The sequence below is a fragment of the Rhyacophila brunnea genome, unplaced genomic scaffold (assembly GCF_057557595.1).
Source record: "Rhyacophila brunnea isolate RB1 unplaced genomic scaffold, BYU_Rbru_1.0 scaffold_18, whole genome shotgun sequence".
Lineage (NCBI taxonomy): Eukaryota > Metazoa > Arthropoda > Insecta > Trichoptera > Rhyacophilidae > Rhyacophila > Rhyacophila brunnea.
Window position 1 is genome coordinate 32,274,807 of NW_028232837.1, and position 22,242 is coordinate 32,297,048.

Here is a 22,242-nt window from a genome sequence, read left to right on the forward strand (position 1 = left end):
TGGAAAAAATATCTTTCTTGTGATTAAATATTTAAGCAAGGACAGATTGTTTATTTATATAGCCTTGATAATGGTGATTATTGTAGATATTTATCAGGTAATGATAACCTATTATGCAAAATATGTTAAAATTAATATTGCGTTTTTATAGGCAATAGTATATCTTGGTATATAAATGTACTTCATATACACGAATATAACAGTCTGCATTACTGATTAACCGAAAAGGGAATTTAGATTTTGCAAGATTTCAAGCCAATTTCCCGGAATAGTTTGTCAGTCTTTCGGTATCTTAAGCCTTATAATCTATTCAACACCATCGCAGTCATGGTGCCCCCGCCCCCCTATGCAAAACACTGAAAAGCAAAGTGCCGCAAAACGAAACGAACCCCCACCCCAATTCACTCATAGGGGGTTATAAGGGAGAGGGGCGCTCGCTCCACTGGGCCGGAAGATTGTCGCAGAGTTGATAGCCGAGGGATGAGAGATGTTAATGCGGGGGGTTGTTGGTGTTATCGGAAGGGGTGGCTGGTGAATTTGGGAGCTGTGCGAAGACAGGGAGGGGTTGGTGTTAAAAATGGAGAGGCTTGTCAAACTGGGTTTATTTGTCATTGTCAAGTGTTACTTAGACACTTCTCAGTAAATATGGCCCACGCATTGTACTCGCGAATCTACATTTTAATTTATTACATTTTAAATAATGTGTCAGATAAATCCTTTAACTTATATTCTCACAAAGTAAATTCAATTTATTAGTAATGGCAACATAACATTATAAACGTATTCGTTATATTTTACCTACTTATAAAATATGTAAAATACTTTCTATTAATATTATTGTAATTCTAACTATAATAAAAAAACTTCTAGAAAATAGATATATTTTAAAAATTAACATTTTTTACACTGCAAATTTATGGGTTACATGTAAATTGTAATACGTAAAACATGTCACTGCGGCACAGTTCGCCATAAGTTTCTTTATCGGAAAGAGATAACCGTATACTACACGGTTTCCAATTTTATTAGATTCAATATAAACATCAATTTGCATGGCTGATTTTGGCAAAATTCATAAATACAAGAATGAAAACCTAACCTAACCTAAAAAAATTATCCAGTATATTGGCTATTTTCAAATTTTTTTTTCTGCTGGCTTCCTGTAACGTATAAACCGACAAGAACCGTGATTTATTTAGACATAAATTTTATGGCAGTACTATACGACCCAAAGAGGTTGGACGGTCTTAAATACACGGCCATACATTTCCGATACAACATTTCACGGTGAAGTGTGATACGGCGAACTGTATACGTACAAGTTTCTGGACACGAAATTTATGTGTGTTAAAAAATACATGGCCAAATATACATAATATTTTCTAAAATTTAAACTACAATATTATGTAAGTTCATACGTGTTTTTCAATTTGTGTATGAGTCACAGTATGGAGATAATAGGTTAAGCATGTGACTGATATCCATTTTTCGTAAAAAAATCTGTTAATACAAACCTACACTCTATGGAGGCCCATATGATCTTATTGGGATTTGACATGGTAGAAAATGTAAGAATACCTAAGAGAATGCGAGTTGGATAAAGCCACGATACCACTTATCGCTAACTGTTACCGCTTGCGTACTGGGAGCGCTTAAATAATTAACTTATGTGGTATCACCACTAAATAACGACAGACTTTTAAAACGCAAGTGATATTTATCGAAATAACTGAGAATATCGTTCTTATAAGTAAAAAAATGTGGTATTGTATTTTGTTTTTTGGTACGCAAGGTAAAGAGCACGTATATTTTAACTGAAACTCCAATGAAATACAATAAATCGTTTGCTTTTGTACGTTCATGCTCGATTATTTTGATTACTGTCATTGCGTTTTTCAATTTTGTCACTATTAAGTGATGTCGCTACTCTATATAGACTTCAGCTGCATAACGTAGAGCCTGTAATTAGGATTTTTTGAAATTGACTAATACTCTGCAAATCTTTTTAAGAGCCTTTTAAAAAAAGTCATCGATCTACGATACATGAGTTGTCAAATTGTATTTTACATGTAAAGGCAAAAAAATTAATGTAACAGTAAATTAATTATTAAGTGCCATAATGCAGATTTTCGCGTCATTTTTTGTAGGTAGTAACTGGTTTCGCCGATTGTGGTGGCCGTCATCCTTAGTCACCACCTACTCAAATTCCTTTTTTATTATTGTCGCAAGACTAGATGACGAGCAATTACGGGCCAGCAGTCGACCGTAATTGCGAAGGACATTGAGTCAGCTCAAGAATACGTGTTGAATACAAGTGCGTGTTGCTGCACTGCGTCGTTAACTACCGGGTGATTCAAAACATATCTGATCGACCTTAATTGCACTTAATCTGTTACGGTTTGAGTGAACGTCGCGTCCATCATTCATACAACTTATCATCATCATTCATCAACCTATAGTGCAATAGATAGTGCAACCAGACCATGGAGCCGTCATCAACATCATACAAGGTCAGTGTATGGCATCCTGTTAAATTGCCCCGCCCCCCTAGATCCATAATCCACCACCACCTTCAAAATTATACAGTCCACTACAAAAACACCAGTAACAACTTATTGAAAATGTTTTTTCTAAGAAAGGCCTAATAATTGGTTATATCCGCCCTTGGGTGTTTTATTATATTTTAACATTTAATAATAATTATTATATATACTTACATATAAGAAGGTGGACATAAAGGTAATTTAAAACAGTATAACATACTTACATGCTACGAAGTCTCACAAGCAAAAAAGTTAGTAATTTGTTTCTTCTATCTCTAAAAGCCTAAAGATATAACATTTCTTTAACATGTTAGTAATCTATTCTACAAAGGAAATTACGCAGGTACCGTTATAAAATTCCGCAAACTTTTGAGAATCCAAGCTTTAAAAAGTGCGAAAATCTAAGGGTGGAAAGCAAAGGAATATAAAATAACGAAGGGAAAAGAAAAGTTCCGCGGGGTATGGGAGGAGCAAGGCTTCAATCAGTGGCATGTATTGGGGAATAAATACATGCGGGCGGTGGTGTAAAGGTGGTGCAGTACGCTGAGGTTTTTCAAAAGCTTTTTGTTTTTACTTTAGGAGTAATAAACTTTAATGCCTTCGTTGAGAAAAAGTTTTATTAATATTCAATTTTGATTGTCTTTTTTATTTATTTATCTACACAACATTTAAGAATGTTGCATTCATTTTTGAAAATGCTGAAAAGTCTTAGAAACATTTTTTGGTGAATAGTGACTAATAAAATATGCAGTCACAGTTTTGTTTTGTATTATTTAAAATTATTTATAAATTTATAATTCTATAATTCAATACAATAATTAATCTATTGAAATCATCTTCTTCCACGGCGTTACATCCCGGGGTGTTATTTGGCCTCCTCCACAACCGCTCTCTACTCACTTCGGTCTCTCGCCACACTTCTCCAGTTACCGGGTCTTCCTATATGAAGTCAGTCCACTTCTACGGCGTCAGCCCATGTCCTTCTTGGACGGCCTCTGGGTCTCTTCCGTTGGGGTAGCCACTTCGTCATGATCCTTGGCGCTCTAACTTCAGGCATTCTCTCCACATCTCCCGCCCATCGTAGTCTTTGGGACTTGGGACTTTGGGACTCTTGAGTATCTTATGATTGTTTGCTGTTTAATCAGCTCTTCCAACTCGTGGTTCATTTTTATTCTATAGTTCCCATTTTCCAATGTGGGTCCAAAGATAGGTACATAAATATAAGCTAATATTTACCTAATTTAAATAAACTTATCAAAAAAATGCAATACTTAAGTTCTTCATATTTATCTTTAAAAATAAATCGATAGTTATATTGAACGTTTAGGGTGATGTTGGAGATGGAATACTGTTGGAGATTACTCGAGTGAATCGAGGAGAGAGTTTATTTTACTGAATGGAGAAATACAATGATACAAAATACAGATCCGAAGTTAAAAGTACCTGACACTACACTACGTCCGGGAAGTTATGATAGAGTGTATCTTTCTATTAATAAATCCTTTGCTATTCATTGAAATGAATATTCAATAAGATCTGGGGTTATCGACCCTCATTTGTCACACTTTTAGAATGTGGTGACTGTGTACGTAGATCACTGATTATTGTGTTGTTGTAATTACGCTGACAACGTTTGGTATTGTTGATCGCTACAAACGCATTTTAGCCATTGATTAATATTATAAAGTAGATAAGCATACATAGTCAAAATAATTATTGTTAATGATTCCTATTTGGAAAATATTTTATTCAACATTAATATTATCATAATCATCATAATCATCACCCTGAATCTATCGACTGCTGGATGAAAGCCTCTTTAAGCTGCTTCCACTTCTCTCGGTCCTTTGTATTGCGTCCCCACGTACTTCCACAGAACTTTATCATTTGATCGATCCAGCGGCCTCAAGGTCTACCTTGCGCACGTTTTTTACCTTTTGGATACCACTGGATGACTGAATTTGTCCAACGATTATCCCTTCTTCGAGTTAATGCTATATTATAAGAAACACTGAAATATTGTGAAATTATAAAAAAGTACTCTATTCTCTCTATTCTCATATATTATGAATTATACACAAATAATTTTATGGCACGAATGCATATTATATTAATAATTATATATTAATACTATCGACCAAAGGTACTTGATGAAATTTGAATTAAAATTCTAATAGATTTAGGTTTTGTACTATTCCATTTGAGTCGTGTTTGCAATCCGGGTTTTGCCTTTCGACATCTTCAGGCACTGTGTGCACTCACCAAAAGGTAAATAAATAGACACTGACAGTGAATACAAATAATTCTAACTTATAAAATAAATTATTACAATAAAATTGGTAAAAACTTTATCACCTATCTAGTATGCAACAAATTATGAATAGTTGAAGTCCTTGTAAAAAACCCCTTTTACTAATAATACAATCAGTAGGCATATACATTGTCAAACCCTAATAATAGATCAATAAATACTACACTCAAGAGGTCTAAAATCGTCATACCTAGGAATTTAATAATCATATACTTTACTTGACGACGTTTGGCTGACTTTTGATAGCTCAGAATTAATAGGTAATCATAGAGAGAAATTCCAGAAGTGGTCAAAGACATATTAAAGACTATAGGTCTAATGATGATAACGATCGATGTGTATAATCTTTTATAGTGCGACAATTTGATACAATATATCACATCGCCTAATACCTATTCATATAACATGATTTTTTATTTCAAAAATTACAAGTTAAAAAGAACTTTTTATATACAACGTTTTAAAGTTTTCTGTTATTAAATAAATAAGTAAATTATTATGCTCAATATGCTCAAACTTGTACTTGATTATATGAAGTAAATAAAAAAACAAATAAATATAGAATACTGAAATGTCATTTTGACATTTTATTTTGATTTCCATAGTATCGCACGTATATATTAATAATTTAGTTGCTAGGACCACCCCCTTAGCAATCGATAATAGTCATTTACTTTTTACGAATTTTTCTTAAATAACTTTCCACACAAAATAGAATTAACTGAAAATGAATTCAATTCTGCTTAAAGATGGCTAAAAGTATTAAAAGAATGCATTGGCATCGTGTTCTGATATATTCTAAAAGTTTCAAATGTCTAGCTAGTCGGGAAGTTAGTTAAAAATTAATTACAAAATTTGTACTGGACAAACAAGAATACGAGCTAATAAAAACGTTGTAATAATAATATTTACAGCGGGAAAAGTTAGAGAAGGTTTTTATTATTCAATAATAGATCGACCCGTCTGATGATGTTTATAAAACCTCTAAAAACTATATTTTTATTATCACTTATTGAATATTATACGACCATATTATTTGATAGTAACCTGTAATAATATTTTATATTTTATACACCCACGGTGGCCGCGCGGCATAAGCGTTGGACTATCATGCCGTGGGTCCCAGGTTCGAATCCTGGGTCTGGCAAGTACACATATTGTTTTTCAATATGTGTGTGAGTCAGGGTATGGACCTAATAGGTTGAGCAAGTGGCTGACATCCATTTCTCGTAAAAAAAAATCTGTTAATACAAAACCTCTACTCTGTGGAGGCCCATATGATCCTATTAGGATCGGACATGGTCGAAAAAAAAAAAAAAAAAAAAAAAATATTTTCTTACCCAAATTAATAAAAAAATATAATGAAAGTTTTTCTGTCACAATAAAATTTTCTTACCGTAGATGGTTTTCGATGTGACTGCAATAATAGTGGATTCGTTGCCATCACTATCTCTCTGCGCTTCCAGCCGAAGAGTGACATTCACTAGCCTCTTAGCTTCATAAAGTTCTTGATGAAGAGTTACGAGGACAGCTGTCGTCTTTCCAGGAACTGCGGCCTCTGGTGCGACTACCGAAAAACCTCTGTAACAAAAAAAGAGAAGGGGTTTTAAAAATATTGTTTGAAGTATGATATGTTTGACTTTTTATTTTACAAGTGATATTAATAATTATGAACTGAAAATAGTGGCTATAATATCAAGCTATATGATTTTGTTATTGTCATCTATTCAATATGTCCATGTGATAGAGAAATACTACATCCTCTGGGAAATATATACGGAAAACAATGAGGTGTTCAAGTTATTAAGCTCCAACCTAATCGTCATAAAGGTAAATTTTTATGTATTTATAAAATTTGCAGCATCGTAATATTATTGCAAACATGATCGATATACTCTCCACTCTGATTTTATGTCAATTTTTGTATTTATTACAATAGTCTCACTATATCCCTGCAATATTTTATAGTAACCTTAATTAATGCTTCGAAATGTGTTACATTTTAATATTATAATATCATATTCAGTCTGCCTTGAAAATTTCTGTATAAATTTAGTAAGTATATAACAAATATTTAAAGTATTATTTATGTATATTATAAACTAAATGTTTCTTATCTTTCAAAAATACGGCACTAATTTCCTATTTTGAACTGGCGTTTACATGGTAGAACTTCATTAAGTATAACGAACGTTTTTTGTCAATTCTACAATATCCAAGTTATTTATGTTAGCAGCAATTTCGTGTTATGACTCCATCTTCTGAATTGTCGACTGAAACTGGTTAGTATTTACGTTAGATTAGGTAATTATGTATGCTCATATAAATATTTCTTCTTCTTTTGCCATATCCGCCCCTTAACTGGAGGATATGGACACCACGCGGCGCCTCCAAGAATCCCTGTCGCTCGCCAGTTTTTTTGCTTCATTCCAGGTCAAATCAGCATCCCGTAGCTCCACCGTATACACGCCGGCCTTCCAGGACGTCGGAATCCGGTCGGCTCGAAGAAAAGGCAAGCCAGGTTGAAGTTCTCTTCTGGCATCCGCAGCACGTGGCCGAGCCAGGTCCAACGTCGCCTCTTCACTTTCAACAACACCGTGACCACAATAAATAATATACGTTACCATTATAGATATATTAATACCTTAAGTCTAAAATTTAGTTTAGTTTTATTTATTATACGTTTTATATCATTACGTATAACCAAAAAAAAAGACATTGTCTACACTCGATTACCACTCGACTACTACTTGATTGTAGATTATAGTGCCAATGATGAAGACTAAGAATGAACTATTATGTTTAGTTAACTTATGTTTACAACGTTAAAATATAATTTAAATTCTGTTCATAAATCTTCCATTTTTTCTATTACTACAGTTTCATAACGACGCAAAAACATTCTATGTGAAAAAATACATTTGAGTTATGACCAAAATATTACATACACGTACTAGGTAGGGGTTAACATAAAAAAAATGTAAACCAGTGTTAGCAGAACGTTACAAATCAGAGGTCATGGCACATATTTTATCAGTAGTAGTAGTAACAAATGCCTTATATTTCATTTTATATTCTAGCCACCTATTTCAGCGATAAATTTTACGAAAGGAAATATGAAAACGCAGGTGTTTCCATATGTCAAATTCTTTCGTATTGTTAACGCTATTGCTAGGTCTTTATTCAACCCAGAACATGCTATGCAACGAATATAAATATCAGTTTTATTGATAATAGTAATTGATTATAAATAAATTTTATCTTCCAGTTAACAACACGATTAAAACATTAAATACATATTTCTGCAAGTAAATTAAAAAATTAACACTATATATATATATACAAATATATACAAATACATATACGCAAACATTTAAATTATGCCAATGCCCCATGTTTACACTTCCTTCAAATATACCTATCAAATTAAAATGTAGCTCAGACAATCCACGTTGTAAAAAATTGTGCTCTTTAATCAAAATTAAATTTCGTAATGTGAATAAGTAAATATTTACATTTTTTCCATCCACGGGGAACATAAATTAATATACTTTGCTATAAACATTTTTATAAATTTATATAGCTGTACCAACAAATTTATTTATCCGTTTATGGTTAATAATAATATGTATGCATATGTTTTTTTTGATTCAATATTGAAATGCATTATATTTCTACTAATTCCACTTTTTAATATTATTTTGAACCAGTTTCGTACCCTTCAGAGGAAAATTATCAACTAGTAAAAAGTATACAATAAAACATAATAACATAATATACTAACAAATTTAAAAATTAAGTAAAAGATAATTTAAATAATTACATAAACTTATAAGAAATCCAGTGTTTAAAATAAATAAAATCCTAGCTTATCAGAAGACATTATAAAAAACTAATATTAAACGTAAAGTGTTCAAACAATGTGTGCTACCAACGCCCACGTATGCATGTAAAACATGGACACTTAATGTAAGACAAATCCAAAAATTATGAGTTGCGCAACGTCGCATGGAGAGCTGCATATTGTGCACAACGCGTAAAGATTGTAAAATAAACCAATTAATAAAGAAGCAGATAAGAGTACCTACACGATGAGGTCGCTAAGCAGATGAAATGGCAATATGCTAAATGCCGTTATACAGTTGTATCCAAAGGGCACAAATCGCCCAGAGTGGCGCCCTAAAATCCGCTGAATAGACGAACTCATAAAGTTTGGTGGATGTTCGTGGCAGCAAAGAGCTAGAGACCGAGAATAATGAAAGTAGGGGAGGCCTACATTTAGCAGTAGATCAACCGCGGCTGATGATGGTGATGACTAAACTGAATAAAATTAATATTGATATTTTCATAATGAATAGTATTAGGAATTAAATAACGAAACCTCAAATTGTTAACATAAAACAATAAAATTCAGTATACATTATTATAATAATATTATTCAATGAAAATTCTACTTAATAGCTAAAAATTTTGGCATATTATAATACAAAATTAGAATATTAATCGATTTATAAATGTATATAAATTTTAATCTGTAATTAAATTTAATTAATTATTATTAAAACATAATGAAAATAATGATCAAAATAAGTAACACGTCAATATAAATCATAACCTCAATACTACAACTAGATAACTCTGATTTGGTCATTGTTGGGAAATGAAATTTAAACTTTACTTGATTAACATAAATCTTTAATTATAAGTATTATTATGTAAAATAAAAATGGGAACAATTAAATAATGTTCAATTGTATGAAAAAATGTTGTAAATAATATATCAAGGGTATACTGACAGAACGTATTAACTCAGTTTTTGCTGTTTTTCTGTTTTAAATGCCAAAATGTATACAATTTTACGCTCTACGTCCTGGTAAAACGCACAAAGGCATAGGATATAATGGTGAGAAAATAGAAACATTATTAAATTATATTGTTATTTTTTTATTCTGATAGAAAGCATAATAATGACCTAATGCGTTCTGCGTATACAAAATACAGGACTTGCAACATGTCGTATATTGTGTTTGCCATAAAGGTTAGTCTTTGTAACGTAGTGTAGAAGTATAGTTTTAATGTAGAAAAAATGTTTTTAAATCATAAAAAAATCTACATGGGAGAACGCTTTGAAAAAAAAAATTTTACGATTATCTCAGAACTTGTTTTAATGAGTTTATGGTTTTTGTCACAATACCCTCGATATTATATTATTTATTTAATGCATTTATGGTTTTAAATTTATATAATATTCTCAAACACAAAATTAATACAGTTCCCATTAACTTTTGACATATCTAGTCTTATCATTTTGTAGAGAAGGAAATGTAGAATCATATTCAATAGCTTGCAATAACAAATATTCCCAAAAATAAAAGCTCGTTAACAATAATAACGAAATAATTATTTTGCTCTAGGTATATTTGGTTAGTAATATTGTTAAAGTTCAGATAGTTGTAGTAACGATAGCAGTCAATTCTCGAAAAAGTCAATATTACTTGGCTATTTTACTAGATGCCAAGAAAATATTTTACTACATTCTTGTTAGTAGGTAGTGATAGTATACTATTATATTACTAGCAGGAATTTTTCGAAAATACCAACTTCTTATTTTTTTAGTACCTTTTAGTGACACTTCTCTCGATGTTTATTTAGACGAGTCACTTTATTGCAGTTTCGCGTATAAGTTTTCCCCAGTCGCCTCGTAGTTCGCGGTGTACATTACCGGGTGAAACTTTTGCATTGTGACTCAACTTTGAGCCACATGCGCCCGACTTTGGCAGTCTAAAGCGTCGAAACATTTTCAATTTCGCGTCAGGTTTTCGGAAAACTTATTTTGTTTCTCTGTATTTTTTTTTTCGTCATTTCTAAAATTTCGAATTGATATATTGGTGAAAGTTTCTGCCGATTGAAATTCTGTCGGTTAAAAAAGCAAATAGAATACATACATAATAATGTTATTATTTTGCTTTTTGTGTGTTTATCATTTAGCACGACACTGCTTTTTTAAAGTATTGTTATTTTTATGTAGGAAAAATGATTTATTTTAATAATATTGAATAATCGAATTCCTGAGGATTAAATAAATAGAGATGAACCGTTAGTTATCGCAAAGTTAAATATACAATTTTAAATTTTAAGTAATTGTTATTTACAGTCTATAAATAATGTTTCTTTAATATAATTTCTATTATTATGTTTATTATTTGTTTTAGTATTTGAAGTTGGATAAAAATTTAAGCAAAAAAATTTTAATTAAAACCGAAAAGTTAAATACACAATTGTAAATTCGACGTAATTGTTATTTACAATCTATAAAATATAATGTTTCTCAAATATAATTTCTATTGCTATGTTTATTGATTGTTTTAGTATTTGAAGGTGGATAAAAATTCAAGCAAAAACATTTAAATTCAATATCATTCATATGAAGATTATACTGACACTATCTAATACGCCTTCTTCGTTTGGTGCCGTATTCTATTTTTAGTAGATATTCCGTAGCTTTGTCAGTCGTATGAGATCCTCAACGCCTTGGGAATTGAGCCAGGAAAATATTCTTCTACCTTCGCTTCTACTGTATTTTTGTCTTCTACGTTCCTCTGCCTTATGATTTGGAATAAATCATGGCTCCCACATCTTAAAACGGGTCATCAGACTAGAATCTTTGGTGAGCCCCCCTACCTATCGCTAAGGTCAAAGGCAATTTTATACTATAGGTACAAGCATTTTCCAAATGGTGTTCGATGTAAAATTATTCAGCGATTTTTGTATTTTTGAAAACATCTACCAACTTAAATTATGGGGTTGTCGAGTATTGAAACACAATAATCAAAAGTTTTATTGCATAACCAAATATTTTAAAATTTTAATATTATCTTTGAAGTAAGTGGCAGGTGAGTTTTTTACTATTAGAGCAAATTTTTAATGTGTAATAATTTTTTTATTTTAATCTCACTTATCTGGTCGACCTATCACGCCGGGCCCCTCTCGAGCCAGAGCCCCCACGCCAGAGGCCTATCAGCCCCCCCCCCCTCTTGTGGGGGCTATGGAGTAAATCACACATTGAATTGCGTTAAATATGGGTTAAATATACAGCTGGTCTGCGGTTGATAGTAACTAATCGTTTTCTTATCTTATTAGTTTGTCTCAAAACCTCATCTTTGTCAATATGACCAGCCCTGGATATCTTTGTGTTAGCTGATACATGGAAAAGTAGCCTATCGCCAAGAAATATCCTGAATAATCCTGTAGACAGAGCTTGCCTATGACATTCTTCCCCTCCATATTTATATATAAATGAAGTTCGAGGTATTATTTGAAAACAAAACGAACATATAGAATTATAAGAGACGTTTTGATTAGGTACCTACTTAAAAACTACTACATTGCCTATACGCTTGAAAAAGTATTGAACGCGTAGTTTTACGATCTAATAATATAAACTAAGCATGCACACAAGGAGAGACAGGGTTTCGGGTACGGACTGCCCCCCAGGAATAAATAATAAAGTCAAATTATTTAGGTGAATAGATCATTACTTTTTTCATTAGGACCTCATGACTGAGGATTGTGACCTGAATGATTGGGTTGTTGAACAGTCTTCTTGACTCTTCTTTCGGCATTCTACGACATGCAAGGCAAGTGTCAGAGAAAGATCCGTGGCATTCAAGAATTGGCGGCACTATCTGGGGCATCCAATAGTTGCTTTATAATTCTGTCGTGGCATATCTTAAAAATATGATAGCGTGGTTGACACAAACGGACACTGACAATTTTAATAACTTTATTATAACGATTAGACAATGTTCATTCTATAACCACTTGTAGGTGCAGTATATTATTGCAGTCACTCGTAGATGATCATCTGTGAGTATGGCTACAGACCAGAGACTCAAATTTATGAAATGTCAGGGTATGGGATATGAATCTAGAAAAGTACGGGGTGCACAATTTGAGGGGACGTTATTTATTAGGGTACGGTATCTGCTAGATTTTCTTACCCCACCCATTCTCGCAGTCTTAAAAAATCAATAATGAAATGATGAATAACTTGGTATTTAAGAATGCGTTTAGAAACCTAATTTATATTTGATAAATTAACGCCAATTATTCAGTGTACATATTTATATAAATTTTGTTATTACACAATTTTATATAAATAGTCTAAAAGAGAAAATGTCAAAACAACATAATATTTCCAAATTACTGAGTATACCTTTGAATTTTATAATAAAAACAAAATAAGTAAGTTTTATTTTTGAAAATTAAATTTATTAGCTGTATTATTCAATTGATTTAATTGATTTTTATGACTTTAGGAGCAACGACGAGATAAGGGAGCGTACCAAGCAGCCTCTCATCACGCTGAAAGTGAAGAGGCGACGTTGGACCTAGCTCGGCCACGTGCTGTGCATGCCAGAATGTAATTTCAACCTGGCTTGCCTGTTCTTCAAGCCAACCGGATTTCGGCGTCCTGGAAGCCCGCTAAATACTATCTATAGAGTATATACGGCGGAGCTACGGGATGCTCGTTTGACATGGAACGATGCAAGAAGACTGGCGAGCGACAAGGATTCTTGAAGTGTCCATATGCTTCAAGTAAGCGGCGGATATGGCCGAAGAAGAAAATTATTCAATTGACATGTAATTTAATTTTAAGAGAGAAAAATATATTTAATTGAAATTGCTAATTGAACTAAAAGTTGTCTTTGTTATGGTAGCAAGGTTTGTTATTTATTTAATATCTCTGCTTAGCTTTTCATAAGTCTCTCAATTTTATCAAAGCCAATAAATTGCTTTTTACATTGTCAAAAACATAAACACGTCTGGGTTTATGGTCTTTCCAGTCTTATTCGGGCATTACAAAATTTGTCAGAAGATTAAAATTTCACAAGTACGATAACTTAGCTGCTATTTACTGCGTGAAGAATATTATAATTTGGCAAGAAAACAAACTTCTAAGCACCTAAAGAAACTAATAAAATTTCATCTCGTCTGTTACGATAATACTTATTATTTAGACAGTGTCTTATCTCTAAGCTTTAAGCTCTGCTACTACACTAAATTAGAGAAGGCAACTTAACTTAAGAGAGTTAGCTTATGTGCCTTAATCTTAGCTGGGGCTTTGATAAAGGTTAAATATTATGAAATAACGTATAATTTACGTACGTTTATATATGGGCAATACTGCAGGGTCTCATATTAATAATGTTCACGAGCAGGCAGCTGGGGATTAATTAAACTTGGGAAATTTAATTCTTTAATACTGTTGTAAGCAGACATACATTATAAAGTGTACAGTTTATTACCGAAAAGCTTGGAATTATTCAGTTTTTTTATTATTTTTTTTACATTGTACAAGAGCGAAAATGTAAAAATATTTTTTTGTTTAAGTAATAATTTGAAGTAGTTATGAAAGTACACTGGGGATTTAATATTCGCAGTTTAATTAAATATGTTCATAATACTGTACAGTAAATCTGGTGCCATTATGTACATAAACATTTCGCATGCATCTACCTACGTTAAATTTAATAGCTCTCTTATTTTTAAAAACTCACTTTAAATTATAATATTTTTTTTGATGAAACAAAGTACTTACTTATACATTTTTAAGAAGATAAAACAAACAATTCAAAATTTGAGATATAATTTCATTAGTACTTATTCCACAGTTAATAAATTATACCCCATACTGACAAGATATGTTATTAGAAATAACTCTCGTTCAATATAATATATTTAGGGATCGGTTGAGGTGATAAAGACAGCAGTGATGTAGATGTTTATTAACTTGATGCAGAGTACAGAGTACCGCGGTGAGCTAGGTGCTCAGACCAAGCCGCGATCCAGTAGTAATTATGATTGGCACGAGCTCGGGAGTCTGTGCTTGAGAGATGAATGTCGTATGACAAGTGTCGAGTGAGAAGTGAGAGTGACTGTGTCGAGTGACGGACTCAAGTGGAGTGGTTCTTATCAATCATCCTTATAAAAGCAATCAATACGTTACACGAGCCATGATTTGAGTTACCCCATCTACACCCGCTATATATATGCAGCCGCGTTTTGTGAACGGCCGCCTTCCATGATGCTATAAACGTGTCAGAATGAAAACATTTAGTGCCACACTTCCTTGTCCCGAATCAATGCTGCACGGTACTGATGCAGCAACCATGTACCTTAGTACTTAAAGGAAGAATTTTAGAAAATAAAAAGAATCTTGACTTGCTCTGCCATCATTTATATTAATGACAGTGTCATTTGTACCCGTATACTGAAACTCTGCCAAAATAGAGGAGTCAGGAGATAAAATTGATGAATCTAAGGAGGGATCGGAATTATTCCGTCCTACATATGACGCAGCAATTTTTTCAAATGCCCCAAAGTTGGCCTTGCTTTATATCAAGTTGGCGTGGCCAATTCTGCCCGTGTGTGGACGGACCCTGGCAAACAGCTCCGCTCGGTCGGATGAACTACCATTCATACAAGAATATTATTGAATATTAATTGTTTAACTTATAACTTTTAAAGACTGATAATATCAGTTAATCAATGATATTATCATAGATATATCTCATTAGTCTACTCCATTAATTCCCAACGCGTTGCCATTGTTACCAGAATGGACGATTTTACACCACTTGATTGTAGTATTTTTATTGTTTATAATTACTAATGATCTATTATTAAGTTTTGACAATTTATTATACGCTTATCGAGTGTATATATATTGATAAAGTGTGGGATTTTTTACAAACACTTCAACTATTTATAATTTGTTTATTGCGATCCTTGATTCAATAGGTAGGTGATCAGAATTTTACCTACTTTATTGTATTGATTTGTTATATAAGTTAGAGTTAATAGTATTTTTTGTCAATATGTATTTGCCTTTTGGTGAGTGTACACAGTGCCTGAAGATGCCTAAAGGCGAAACCCGAGTCACAAAAAATGACAGATGGAATACTTAAAAACTTAAATCCATTAGATTTTAAATTCAAATTCCATCAAGTACATTCGGTCGATAGTATTAATATTATTCTATTATATTAATTAATTAGTTAGGTACACATTTACCAATCCATAATTGCTAATTTGTTTATTTTGTACATTTCAAAAGGATTTCTTTAACTCTGAATAAAATTAATAATTAATAACGGAAATTAAGTAAGTACAACAGGAACATTTGTATATGAGATCATTTTAATCGATTTTCATTGTAAACGACATTTTCAATTTATAATATAGTAATACCTATATGCTGTTCAACAAAATGACTGTAAATAGAATTGGTCTAACGATATACGATAATCCATTATCGCCCTCTACCCTCTGAATAACATGAGTGTGTTTACATCATATCACAAATCATTTGATGTTTCATTTTATATGAAGACTTGAAAGGGTTTTGACAGAAAATTGATGGTATGTTCTATTCTATATTAATGGATAATGTATCTAAAATTCAGTATAAAATATTTTTAAAACAAATATTATTATAAAACAATTGTGTTCTAAGTTTAAAAGTGAATAAACCTAAGGAGCCTTCAATTTATTATAATGATAGTAAGTTGATAAATGGATAGAACAACTGCTTTTGTAAAACTCGTTGAGTGCGCACACCGCGCCTGGCCCAAGGCCATTAGAGGTCATTAGCATGTTATCGAACAAACCTTTTTAAAAAACCTGTAGAATTTAATATTATTTATATTTTCATTTCTTGTAAAATGGAATTCTACCAAGTAAATGCTAACTCATTTAATGAACACAACATTAATGGGAACTGGCTTACCCTACGTCGTACGTTGTACCAGTTTTGAAGCAGGGTCAGCGTTGTTATTTTAAAGCATAACACCAAGAGATACAAAGCGAACCGACTGTTCAAAAATATTGAATAGGCGTTATATTTGCGTGACAAACTTTAATGCATATTATGAGACAGACGTAACTATTGAAAATATCATATTCTTCAACCAAATATGTGTAAGTTTATTCCATATTCCCTATATCTATATTATATCTATACCATGTTATACCTCCGCGATAGGGCAAGCCATTTTCTACTGATTTTGTTTTCCCAGATATCAACTAATAAATTAACTGTAAGGTTATATTAATTACCAAGTAATTAATAACTTTTAACGAAACATTTTCAAATTAATTGAGAAATTTTGAAAGAACCCATTATTACATTTTAATCAATTATCAATAGTAAATATACATTTGTACGAAATAAAGTGAGTGTTCGTACCAATTAAACGGTCGATCAAAGTGTTCTTCTTATATTTCTTAATTGTCAATCTGAGTTGTTTTTTTTCATTCTGATAGCATATAGGTAGTTACAATGCTAAAGTTTATTTATTAGGCTTAAAACCATGACTATATTCCATGACTGGCGTCTGGATTAAAACAAAAACTAACTCTAATTAAGAGTACATAGCACTACATACCTACCTAACTATGTAATGAAATTCTAAGGAACTATATAGTGGTTTTCAAACATTACCGAAATGCATCGCTTGCATTAACATTAAATAATTATCAATCCTTCCTCAGGAAATGTAAATACGATAGTTGAAAACCATTTAAATTCTATCAATGGCTTCAAACCGCATACAAACTTGCAATACATTAAACGATTCTGTAGGATAAATACTCCTTTCTCGAGATGCAATTTGCCTCAAGTTTGATCATTCACTAACGCTATTGATTATCCTGTTGAAACACTTGAACCAAATATTTTAGTTAAGCTTAACGATGAATCCGTTTCACTTGATTTGTGATTAAATATACTAAAATGTAATTACTATCATGTTTTGATATTTATACCTTAAAACCAGTATCCTTAAGGTCCTATTTGGGGCTAATTATAGAACCTTAATCTAATACAAACTTCTTACCTATCTCCCACCATCATGGCCCCTACAAAGGGGGAGCTGACAGGGCTCTAGCTTGGGGGCCCAGGCTTAGAAGGGGCCCGGCGTGGCAAGTCAACCATTTAAATACACAAATTTGCTCTAATACTTTGTAAAAAAAGTCGGCTGCGGCGTTATTTTCCATTTCAAAATATGTGACTGTGTGATGTGATAATATGATGACTGATATAATTAAATGATAATTCATGCGTAGAATTTTATTTTATAATTATTTTTTGTGTGTTTCTTGACTTACAAAATGGCTTTCTATCAAATATGGCGAAGGATTCCATGTTACTTCGGTACCGCAAATGGAGGCCACAATCAGTGCTTCATAATATGCTGAGTGCCGATAACTCAATAAACCAACTGGGTTTATTTAAAAATCGCTAAAAATATATGGAATACCCTTAACCCTGGGGTTCCGTGAAAACCACTTAGGAAACACTACTGTAGAAAATCACACTACCCGTTACCTTGGAAGTAGGTAGGGGGACCCACCATCGATCCTGGCCTGGGGGCCCGCTATAGGATGTGGGGGCCATGCCCACCATTATCACTTGTGCGCCAGGCACACTATTAATATAACAGGCATTGTTCAATATTAGTGGTATAAATACCTATTTACCTGTTACCCGTCGAGACATAATTATCGACATATGTTTTGATTGTCGATGACCAAAACACAGGGTGACAACAAGAAGTTATCGCGCGACCTTTGTTACCGCGAACGTCGCATCTACCATATATCATAAACTCAACTTCATCCCAAGACAGTTTTACCGCAAGAATGATAGTACTAGTGGGGAGTGCGGTAACATGGAGCTAGTCCGCTTTGTCAACATGAAAGGTTAGTGTCTAGAATACCTGTATAACCCTCTCCCCCTTTTCAGAATCCAAACCATACTCTTACTATAGTCTACAATATAAAATGGCGATTGGAGATAACCATTGTTTTGAAGTCAATTTTTGATAGGCCACGGTAGGTTCGCTGGCAAGCTTTTTGAGCTTAGACATGCTACCTGACCGACATACTCATATGGCGGAGAAAAACAGGATGCAAACCACATCCTCTGGGAATGTCCGAGAATGTGCTCCAAGATGGAGGAGTTGGTCAAGCAGCTGTTGGGCTCATCGTACAGTTCGACCTGGTAACCACAAAAACCAATTATATTGCTTTTAGAAAAATTACGGCATCTTACTGTGGTTGTGAAGATCTCTTCATATATTTTTTACTGTCCGTATGATTAGCTTCGTTTTTTTGTCTTATATATTTTAATACCTTTTTCTTTTTGTTAATTCTCCGTGCCTTTTCTCTCCCACGGCACTTTGCATTAGAGTAAAATCAGTAAACTCAATCAAAACTCACTTGATAGCGTAGCGACCTCAGTATTGGGCAACCGCTCCTGATATATTACCAGGCGTAGATAACTGACAGATGCTTCAAATCAAACGTAGTCCCTTGTGATACGCTCGATTAAGACCAAGTGTGGTGCGGGGCGGGGCGTGTTTTTGTAGTCCACTTAAAAGGGCTACCAGTCCAATTTTGCCTAAAATGACTAGTACCTACTCAACTGCAGATTTTGTATCTACTTAAACTATATATTACCTTAATAACCTAAGTTACCTTTTCAATAATTATTGAGGTATCGAATTTCAAGTTTCTGGATAGACGAAGATTAAATAAAGATCTACTGGGCTGAGTTTCGGGAAGATAATATTATTATATTTCTTGGAATATATAATACAATTAATAAGATATAATAGTATTATAATATACCTCTTCATAAATATATATTAATTATGCTCATAAACTCTGCCATAAAGCATAAATAATAATTCACATATTATATATTATTCTATACAACAGATGGTATAAGTTAACTACGACAACTTAATCGTCTATTAATTAAGGGTATTAATTTAATACAAAACCAGTAAGTTATCCCCTAATCTTTTATTCCGACATTTTCATGAAAACCACACGTGATATTAATTATGACTGTAAGCGATAGCGCTCACAGAACGCGTCGAGCGGGCGAAGTCGGCGAATGCAGTGTTTATTCATAACCATAATCACACGTCTCTTCCCGCGCATTACCCTTCACCTATGTAATATGCGGCCCAAGCAGCACAAAATAAATATTATTACAGCGCCTCTCATAACAAAGCAATAAAAATATTATATTATTTCGGGGCTTGTAATTAAAATTTACGACGACATTATTCAACCAGCGATAAACTGAACACGCAATAAAATTATACAATGATTTTCTGTTATTAAATAATTGCTTTTCGCCCGTCCATCGACAACGCCTCGAGCAGCGTAATTTTGGTAGCCGTGTTCAATGAATTGACTCCATTGTATTTTCTTTCATTCGTATCGCCGAGAAGCGGTGATTCGCGTGCCGATATCGGCGTGCGCGTATAATGCGTCGTGAAATCCAGTGGGCGCTGGCGTATTTGATTACGTTGTATTTTCGTTGATTTACGCGCCACTTGTAGAAATTTTGCGCGAGCGCCGCACTCGCTGCGTCAATGGGCTTTATGCCTTATTATATTATTATATAATATAATATACCACAGCATGGAAAATACAGATGACAAATTATAGTCAATTGTAAACTCTATTAGAAGGTTTAACATTCATATTTTACTATAATAATTTAATTGAATATAATATGAAAAAAAAAATGTTTTAAGGATCTGCTTAATATTTTTTAAATTCTGTATAATGGTAGGGTACCTACTATTATATTTTATGATGGGAAAAAACTGAGTATAATAGTGTCAGAAATATCTTTTCTACAAATAATATTATTTATAATTATTTTATTATTTTTAAATCTGTAATATACAATTATTATTATTTATTTTTGATATCTTCGTACAATACGCATACTCTTAAATGGCGAAATAAAATAACTATAAGTATATTCTAATTTTATTATTATCATCATCATCATCAGCCTCAATCTACCCACTGATGGATGAAGGCCTCTTCAAGCTGCTTCCACTTCTTTCGGTCCTGTGCATTGCTTTGCCACGTACTTCCGCAGAACTTTATCATTCCATCGATCCAGCGGCCTGTAGGTCTACCTTTTACTATATTACTCTACATACTTAACTTACAATTTATAAAAAGTATTTTTTTTATATAATGGGCTATTATTATTTTGAATATTTAGATGAACTATCACAAATAATAGTATGCCATAGGTACATATATTATGTGTAACCTAACATTAAAATAAGCCACATGTTTAAAGCAGGTCAATACGTCATCGCATAGAATATTATTTTTTTTTCGATGGCTACCATTTAAAAGAAACTTTTTTTATTAACTGTAGAACAAAAAAGATCTTATCATTTTCTCTAGAGTGGTAATTCAAGCCCTTTGATAAATACTCGGGTTAATTGTTTTTTCAACCATTGTATTGTATTTACTCTGTTTATTGTACGGTATTAACTGTTGCATATTTTATATGTTTAATTTCCGGTTGTTGCGCAATAGCTAATAGCTCCTATACTGTTTTATTATCTATGTTCTGGAGAAATACATCAGATACGACTACTCGGTACATTAATTACTGAATGCCAAAAAAATTACGTATTTCAAAAAAACACTACCTTATTCTTATGCTTCAAATACACTCTATGACGATCGGTCATATATATGTCGAAAACCCCGTTTCTTATGTTGGCGTCCTGTGTCACAGGGTGTCACAGAGTGTAAATACGATGTCATAGCTGTCATACAATATGTATGTATAAATGTCGGAATGGCATAGATTTGATCATAGACAATAAAACGCTCTTAGCATAAATGTGCCCGATCGTCATATAGTCTATTTGAACCTTTAGGTCAATAATTATTATAAAGCAATCATTATTCGTAGGATGTTTATCACACTTAAATGGTCAAATGGTTTTATAAATGCGTTTAAAAATTAATAAATGTAAAAAATCTTAAAACCACTGCACATTCATGTACCGAAATATGACTATATTCTAAAACATTAGAGCGAGACGTTTAAAAGAATACTATTTTATGTAACAAAAATACTTTAGGCAGTCATCAAATGTTTAAAATAAATATAAAGGATAATAAGGCTTCAAAATTATATAAGTAGATTATCTACAACGTTTAAGGAGTGTCCAGGATCATGGTTTGAAAATACAATATAAACTCAATTTTGACCTACGACGAGCATGTCCTCCCTTAATACTCTAAGAAATCGACGATTTACACCTCTTGAATGTAGTATTTTTATTGTTCATAAAGAATAATGATCTATGATTATGTTTTGACGATTTATTATAATATGCTATCGAGTGTATTGTTATTAATAAGATAGTGTTTTTAATAATTAGGTTTTTTACTGACACTTCAACTATTCATAATTTTTGTTTATTGTATTTTTTGTAACCTTTGACTTGATAGGTAGGTAATGGAGTTTTTACCTACTTTATT

At 32.5% G+C, this 22,242-nt stretch overlaps 1 protein-coding gene across 1 annotated transcript in view; it reads right to left on the reverse strand.

Moving 5' to 3' along the window:
- The window catches only part of LOC147073442 (C3 and PZP-like alpha-2-macroglobulin domain-containing protein 8), a 652,526-nt gene that overhangs the window by 349,775 nt on the left and 280,509 nt on the right, over positions 1 to 22,242 (reverse strand). The window contains exon 4 of the mRNA XM_085945649.1: positions 6,251 to 6,435. Coding sequence (XP_085801775.1) covers positions 6,251 to 6,435 — 185 coding nt within the window. The remainder of the gene's footprint in view (positions 1 to 6,250; positions 6,436 to 22,242) is intronic.